We start from the raw sequence: 8,580 nt of genomic DNA on the forward strand, positions 1-8,580 counted from the left end.
ACACGGAAAGGGCTTGAATTATTCGAGTTAATTCAACGTTATAGTATGTGTGTTCTATTTTCACAGGTGTGAGGTCGAAGGTTTGAATTGACCAATGAAAACGATCGTTCCTTAAAGAGTTATTCTAATAAAGTTTGTTTGACTGATCACGTCACAATACCTTTCGCTAAGCTTTACCGCATATGAGTATATACATGTATATTTCATGAATAGGATGTAGAGAATGCTGTGCTTTATTCACTATGGTTTTATTTATTTCAAAATTAGTGAAAAAGTACAGTGTGGAAAACTGGAGTGTATCAAGCTAAAATTGAGAATGGAAATGGGGAATGTGTCAAAGAGACAACAACCCGACCAAATAAAAAACAACTGCAGAGGGTCACCAACAGGTCTTCAATGTAGCGAGAAATTCCCGCACCCGGAGGCGTCCCTCAGCTGGCCCCTAAACAAATATATACTAGTCCAGTGATAATGAACGCCATACTAATTTCCAAATTGTACACAAGCTAGCCTATTAGGGTTTAGATTACATAAATGCAATCTACACAAAAAAAAGTGAAAGGATGCCCCATTTACACTAGTTATCATTTTCTATGTTCAGTGGACCGTGAAATTGGAGTCAAAACTCTAATTTGGCATTAAAATCAAACAGATCATATCATAGGGTACATTGCTTGAACTTCAACTCCATCAAAAACTATCTTGACAAAAATTTAACCTGAAGCAGAACTGGTGGACAAACAAACAGAGAAAAACATAATGCCCCTAGGTGGGGAATAACAACATGAACAGGACAGGTTATTTATAGATAACCAATTTATTCTATAACTTACTGCATATAACTTAAATATAACTTCATCTGTTTTTATAAAACCTCTAACACAAAATGTAATTTCTTTAAACGTAAAAGGCTAAAACAAACAAGAATGTGTCCCCAGTACATGGGTGCCCCACTGGCACTATCATTTTCTATGTTCAGTTTACCGTAAAAGTGGGGTATAAACTTGAATTTGGCATTAAAATTAGAAAGATCATATCACAGGGAACATGTGTACTTCATGTAAGTTTCAAGTTGATTGAATTGGACATCAACTTCATCAAAAACTATCTTGTCCAAAAACTTTAACCTGAAGTGGGAGGAACGGACGAACAGACAGACGAAATGAATGAACAGACGGACAAAATGAACGATCAGACAATCAGACCAGAAAAAACATAATGCCCCTCTACTATTGTAGGTGCGGCATAAAAACCTGATTTATTATAGTTTCACGATAAAACTATTTAACTTTATTTTATAAGTATATATCTAGGTCTGTTTATCAGAATGCTCCTTGGGCAAGATAAAACAAATGTTTATTTCTTGAGGATACAATAATGATTTGTTGGTGTACTGTAGTTCCCCATGTACTGACTGTTATACTTGTCATCCTTCTTCTTGTTTTCTTTTCAATCTGTTGGTGTACGACTGTACACTTGTATCTAAGTCTGCTTTCCTTTTTTGGAATATTTGATACCGTTCACATTTCTTAACATCTGTAATCTCTGGTGATTCTGGCTGAATGAGTCCGTCAGATATCTTATAATACACAGTTGTTGTATCAGGTTCACAAATAGCCAAAGTTAACCTGAAAAATATAACTTAATTCAGTAACGCTTCAGGCTTTCTCAGCAGTGTTGCATAAATTAGAACTTGCAACTGTTATCTGATAGTGTTATTTCTGTGTAGTACTTCATGAATTGTCCACTGTTTATCATTTTCAATCAGTTATGCACATCATAATATCAGAATTCACAATTTTTCATGGCAACATCTTTTTTTTTCTTCACCTGATTTGAGAAATATTTAAATGCTTTCTGATAAAGTCAACCCTTACCCTTCTGTTTTACAATCTTCCAATTTAATTGTATGAATATAATGCTGAAACTGCATGGGAGATACCATTTGGTGGCTAGATATGGGTAAAACAAGTTGTCTAGGTTCATGTCTGTTTGGATGTCCAGATATAAATGACTGGTCTGCTTGATTGTGAATTGTTACATTCCACCATCCTCTTGCTAGGAATGAAAAATAACACTCTTCATGTTGATTTCAAAGAAGAAAAATAGATAACAGACTGCTACAGTCTTATTGTCTCTTGCTATTTTATACATCAAATATATTTCAACCTTTATTCCATAAGGCATGTAAGGAACAAATACAGAAATATTTCTTCTATTTGCAATATTATGCAGAATATTTATTCTTATATCGTAAACTTCAATTTCAATACAGACTTGTGTCCTTTTCAGTGCCTTTTATAATTATTCATTACTTCCAATGCATTAATTCTAACTCTCTTCATGTATTCTATTCATACTAGATGTAGTATTTCCATTTATTTTCTTAATTATAAGTGAGGACTTCCAATTGTCTAAAATATAATTTAACAAACCCTATATTTGTGAAGTTACTTGTAATTGTGATGTAAATTATGTGTTCTTTGGAACTTTTGAAAAATTTGAAGAAAAAAAATGACCAATTTGGATCTTCTTTGCAAGAATGACAATTTTTTTATTCAATTATTAGCCACAAACAAATTAAGAGAAATGTATTATTCATTCATCATCAAATACATTTTCTTATTGACTTCTATAGCTTTGTAGTTCTTTTTTCAAAAACTATTTTTTATTTTTTTTTGTTTTGTTCTGGGACTATTATAAGTAATACTAGTATAATAGTCCCAGTTTTGTTCTATGTCAGTGAATATATCAAATTCTCTGAAATATGATGAATTCAGTCTATAGCTAGATTTGCTGAAAGTTTCATTCATATTCTTAGTGCATCATTCATATCAATTTTCAAAGTGTTCAAAATGGAGATTATTCCATACTGAATTATGTCCAATTATAAATGATTTTTCCCACATTTTTTTTTGAATGAATGAAATTCTTTATTTTACTAAGGTAACACATTTAACAATTACATGTTAATCTTCCATGAGGCCTTCAAAAACTATTAATACAAATAGAAAACAAAAAAACAAAAAAAATACATACAAAATAAAATACATAATACAGTTAAATATAGCAGCTTAAATATTGAATAAGACCATTATGCATTCAGTAGAAGAAGAAAAAATACATAAGTTCCATGCATCTTTATTCTGTTCAGTTAGAAAACAGTTGGTCTTAAATGTATCTAAATTATCTATTTCTTTAATATTATTTGGTAAATTATTCCAGGTAATAAGACCAGAATATTTAAATGTTCTTTTTTTTACCTTCACATAGATCTAAATATACTCTAGACACAAGACTAGGCTCTTCTTCCACTGTCAACTTTGTTTGTTCCATCTAAAAGAAAACAATCAAAAGTTTAATGAAGATTTTAGTCAGAACTAAACAAGAACATGAGAATAGAGATTCAAATTACCAAGAATTCAAGCATAACATTGGACATTACAAATGGACATTGGAAATTTTGTATATTTCAAACGATTTCTGATAGAGCTGAAATGGTACACTTGGTCTTACATCATGTAAATGGCTATATTTGACAATTCAAAACAATGTTTTAGATTTTAACGAGAGAAATTTATGTATTACTGAAAAATTATTACACCAGGGTTTTCGATATCACAAACTAGTTAAAACATTTACTAAATTTTATCATCGGTATAAGGACATCATTCGTAAATATAGCTCAACATGCAGACTTCTTATACGTTCAGGTATTTCACATCCAATTTTTTATGGAAATATTCTTTATAAAGGGTGTCAGTATTCACCTCAAAAACTAACAAAACCTTTGAATAGACTTATTAAGACGGGATATAGTTACGACACTGTTGTCAGGTCATTAAAGATTGCATATTTTGGCGTTAATATTGATTCACTTGTAGGGTCTTTGCATCGGAACTAAACACATTTATTAAAAAACCAGTTGTTGGCATGACACGGGTTATGTTCTTCTCATATATGTTATGATACTAAACCCCTAACGGGAAGGATTGTGCCTGATGTTCATATGATGAAATCATAATCTTTCAGTCAGTTTAATTGAAGTCTGGAGCTGGCATGTCAGTTAACTGCTAGTAGTCTGTTGTTATTTATGTATTATTGTCATTTGTTTATTTTCTTTGGTTACATCTTCTAAAATCAGACTCGGACTTCTCTTGGACTGAATTTTAATGTGCGTATTGTTATGCGTTTACTTTTCTACATTGGCTAGAGGTATAGGGGGAGGGTTGAGAGCTCACAAACATGTTCAACCCCTCCGCATTTTTGCGCCTGTCCCAAGTCAGGAGCCTCTGGCCTTTGTTATACTTGTATTATTTTAATTTTAGTTTCTTTTGTACAATTTGGAAATTAGTATGGCGTTCATTATCACTGAACTAGTATATATTTGTTTAGGGGCCAGCTGAGGGACGCCTCTGGGTGCGGGAGTTTCTCGCTGCATTGAAGACCTGTTGGTGACCTTCTGCTGTTGTTTTTTTCAATTGTCGGGTTGTTGTCTCTTTGGCACATTCCCCATTTCCATTCTCAATTTTATTGTCCAAATTTGTTCTTTCTTATGCTGTAGAAATAGATCTTATCACTGACGAAGTGAATCCTTATGCCTACTGTATCACCTCAGCACATATAGAGCTTACTAATGACGTTAACATTCATCATTAAGAACCACTGTGTAGACATCTTATATATAGATTGTGTAATATATTTGCTACGTAATAATACAATCCAGTTTCTATAACTAATTTATTAACAAGTACATGGTTTGATGGTCAGACTACAGAATGACAACATGTGTATAAGAACTTCAATTGATCTATTTAATTATGTTTATTTAAGAACTTGCAGACATGTGAGAGTTGCTGATCTGTCAATTATAATTACTGTAACAGATGATACGGAAATAAAGTGCGGTGAACTTTATAACAGATTGCACCATAAGGGGTACAAATTACTGAACATTAAGCCTAAGAAGAAGAATAGAAAATGGGGCATTAAACATAAGTTATTTCTATAGTGTACACCTCTATGCAATATATAAATATCTAAAATGCAATTTTACAATTGATATCATTTTAGATTTTAAGATTGGACACAATTATTTTATGTGTGGATAAAAAACTTTTATCAGTGTAAATAATTCTTACAGATTTACTCTACATTGTATATATTGGTGGAGGATATTCAGTGTATATATCTAACATTTCTTATATACTGCACTCCGGGTTCCAGGAGGAGTGCCTTGATTGGCAGAAGATATTTACAGATAGATAGATATGCAGCTTTGGATTTTAAGCAGGTTAAATCTTGACGAGTTACAGCACAAGTCCAATTGTCTTTTTTTCTTTTGAACCCCTACCCCCTTTTTTTGGGCCGATCAATGGGGATATATAGTTGGACCCCCCCTTTTGCACCCCTGGAAACATAATGAAGTGCCTGTGAGTATGACAAATTATAGTCCGAGATTACTCTGACGTCCAGCGGCTGTTTTGCACGACAAGCTGGGGTCCCACGGCCCCAGCTTGTCTGGCAAAACAGCCGTTGGACGTCAGAGTAATCTCGGACTAGACAAATTAATGAAACACTTTCAATAAAATTTTGTGCTTAAGAAGGACCTTTAAGACATTATTGACCCCTCTCCCTACGTTTTAATGTTAATTTGTTATGAATAGAATAAACTCAAGAGTAGTCACTTTTCGAATAAGTAGTATATGTATGTGTGACTGCAAGGACGTAATATACGTCCTTGGTGACTGTTAAGGAAAATTATCTCCCCCTTGCAAACTGCAAACAACTTTTTAAAGTTTTTTAACTGATTTTCGCCATCTGAATATAATATTAACATTTAACTACGGTTTAATTATCTTGTTAAATTTAGTTTAAAATACAAATGACCAGAATAGTGGAATATAAACTTTTATAAACGTGCATTTATATTGCAGCATGGTCAACTGTTAGGTCTGCCATCTGGGTTATAAACAGCAAAAGGGGATTTCCAATATTTTAACTCTCGCAAAGTCACGTACAAATCAAACAACCAATCAACAGCTTTTAATCTATCGTCAATTCTATTTTTGGACTTTCACTTTACTAAAAATAAACAAAAGGTTGGTTACAACCTAATTGTGCAATATCCAGATATAAAAGTCGAAACATGTATTACACTCACATTTTAAGGCCATTCTGGCCATTGCTGTCACAAACATCGAGTGATTTTCTGAAGAATCAAATGGAGACTTTAACTTTGTCAGCCAAAGATTGCACCTTTAGGTCATTTCAGTTCCAATTCCAACAAAATCAATTTCAAGGCCAAGTGCAGTGTCAGCAAAATTTAACTCCCGAAAATCGAAGAACGCCAAATACTAGTACAGAAGGGGAGGCAAAACTGGCAGAAGGATCTCCAGATCAGGTGTGTGCTAAAACCAAGTTAAGAGTAAGTGACAGTAAAAAAGATAAAAATGTAAACAAAGACAAAAGTGAACAACATCATGACAATAATGATTCTGATGAAAAACCTAAAAAGAAGAAGAAATGGAAGAAGCTACAACCATCTGAAATTGGATTTAACATTTCATTGTTTCCCAGACCAGTTCGAGATAACTCTGAATTTAATGTGGATGCCGACGCTTTGTGGACTAAAATTGAGAATGAATGTGAAACTGTAGAAAAAATTATTGAACCATATCAGAATCTCATTGAACTAGAAGGAAACACTTCAAGAGATAAAAGATACATTCGAGTAGATAGAGACAGGAAAGTTATAAAAGCACATAAACAAGTAAAAACGAAATATTGTAGAAGTGTTTTGAACAATAGGGGACGCAAAGCAATATATGTGAATCATAGAGTATATAAAATGATGGACCTGGACATTCAAAGACTATGTTATATGCCAAGTCCAAAGAAAGCCAAAAATATTCTTAAACGTGACATTGCTAGAGGAAAAGACAATTATTCTACAAACCCATCAACGAATAAACCGCACGAACCAACCCATCGGACATTCCGCCCTGCCCCAGTTCAGTGTCTGGCACATACTATTCACAAAGACAATTTACCATCTGATATTGATACTGCATTGGCTAATTTATTAATGGACTTACAGCATCGAGAACTGACACCAGAGGATTACGATATGTTATTGCGTCTTGATGAAGCTCGTGTGAAACCTAAAACTATGTCCGTAGATAAACTAAGTGCATTTAAAACTGAAACAGTTGAGAGTAATGACGAACTTGAAGTGTGCCCAATCTGTATGGACTTGTATGAAAAAGGACAAATTAAGAAATATTTACCATGCCAACATGCTTTCCATGTAGACTGTATTGATTCATGGTTAAAAAACTCTTCTATGAACTGCCCTATTGACAATTTACCTATTACCTCATGACAAACGGAGGCTTTAGGATTTTGTTTTATTATGTACAATGTAAGAACCTGTATAAAACTGAAAGAAATCAATAGTTCAAATGTTGATATAAGCACAGGAATTTTGGCTCAAATCCAAAATTTCAGATTGTTATTTATTAAAAAAGTAATAATATTAATTTTGTGTTTCATGTGGCAAGCTAATTTTTTCTAGCAAAGTTGTTATCAGGAGAATATATACAAAAGAAGATGTGGTATGATTGCCAATAAGACAATTTTCCACAAAAGAGACCAAATATCACAGAAAAAAGCAGTTTGAAGGTTGATTGTTGTTTTATGTTAATTGGCTGTATAAAGAAACCTTTTATTCAGATAAATGATGCAGGTATTTTTCTCTACTGTTGACCACTTCATTGTTGATTATGAGCTACTATCTAGCATGAAGTAGGAAGTATAACACATCCTTTTAGCTGTACCTATCAGATTCATAGTGGATCACATACTTTTGCCCTGAATACCATCTGTGCATGGTAAATCTATCATGAACCCTGAAAGACAGGCAGGTACACCTTTCATTCATACCATGCACCAAATATAGATAGTCCATTGCTGACAGTATCTGTGTAGAAGATGGAATTAAAAATATTGAACATTGACCAATTGACCATATAAATAATGAGGTTAAGGTCAAGTGAACCCTGCCAGCCAACATGTACAAAATGCAATAATTCAATACACCAAATATAGCTGACATATTGCTTATAGTATCTAAGAAAAAGATAAAACCATGCAAATTTAACATTGGCTGATGAACCAGAGATCTTGAAATATTTTTTTCTGTGGTGGTCCTTGAAGAAAATCTGCTGGTCCTTGTTATTATTTTTATTGCAAAATTCCCAAACTGTGTCTGGTCTTTCCAATTTTTGGTGGTCAAAACCTTTGGACCTTCATTTTTTTTTTTTAATTCTCTTGAACCAACAAAATTGAGGTCCAAGTCAGATGAACAAGTCAAGAGAGACATTAACACCTTACAATAATTCCATACACCAAAGATAGTGACACTATGCTTTTAGTACATACACAAACAACATTGATCAATAAACCATGAAAATAAAGTCAAGGTCAAATGAACCCTGCCAGATAAACATAAACATCTTACAATCTGTTCATTCACCAAATATAGTTGACTTATTATTTATAGTATCTCAGATAGAAGAC

The 8,580-nt window shown here is 33.0% G+C and overlaps 2 protein-coding genes across 2 annotated transcripts; one reads left to right on the plus strand and one right to left on the minus strand.

The window, feature by feature from the left end:
- Window positions 1–798: 798 nt before the first annotated feature.
- Window positions 799–5,991, minus strand: LOC143063407 (tRNA-splicing endonuclease subunit Sen15-like). The gene is made up of 4 exons (XM_076235545.1): window positions 5,924–5,991; window positions 3,264–3,336; window positions 1,878–2,058; window positions 799–1,628 (listed from the first exon to the last, which is right to left on the minus strand). The coding sequence occupies exons 2-4, from the start codon at window positions 3,334–3,336 to the stop codon at window positions 1,427–1,429; spliced, it is 456 nt and encodes a 151-aa protein (XP_076091660.1). The 5' UTR covers window positions 5,924–5,991; the 3' UTR covers window positions 799–1,426.
- Window positions 5,992–6,071: 80 nt separating this feature from the next.
- Window positions 6,072–7,541, plus strand: LOC143063406 (uncharacterized). Its single transcript, XM_076235544.1, has one exon. The coding sequence runs from the start codon at window positions 6,149–6,151 to the stop codon at window positions 7,382–7,384; it is 1,236 nt and encodes a 411-aa protein (XP_076091659.1). The 5' UTR covers window positions 6,072–6,148; the 3' UTR covers window positions 7,385–7,541.
- Window positions 7,542–8,580: the final 1,039 nt, after the last annotated feature.

Source organism: Mytilus galloprovincialis, chromosome 2 (assembly GCF_965363235.1).
Source record: "Mytilus galloprovincialis chromosome 2, xbMytGall1.hap1.1, whole genome shotgun sequence".
Taxonomy (NCBI): domain Eukaryota; kingdom Metazoa; phylum Mollusca; class Bivalvia; order Mytilida; family Mytilidae; genus Mytilus; species Mytilus galloprovincialis.

What these genes read in the sequence shown, in the direction of transcription:
- LOC143063407 (XM_076235545.1), bottom strand. Translation starts at nt 3,336, where the DNA reads ATGGAACAAACAAAGTTGACAGTGGAAGAAGAGCCTAGTCTTGTGTCT. An exon ending in ATATTTAGATCTATGTGAAG is followed by an intron (nt 2,059 to 3,263) that starts GTAAAAAAAAGA and finishes TTTCATTCCTAG; the next exon opens with CAAGAGGATGGTGGAATGTA. An exon ending in GAAGATTGTAAAACAGAAGG is followed by an intron (nt 1,629 to 1,877) that starts GTAAGGGTTGAC and finishes TATATTTTTCAG; the next exon opens with GTTAACTTTGGCTATTTGTG.
- LOC143063406 (XM_076235544.1), top strand. Translation starts at nt 6,149, where the DNA reads ATGTATTACACTCACATTTTAAGGCCATTCTGGCCATTGCTGTCACAA.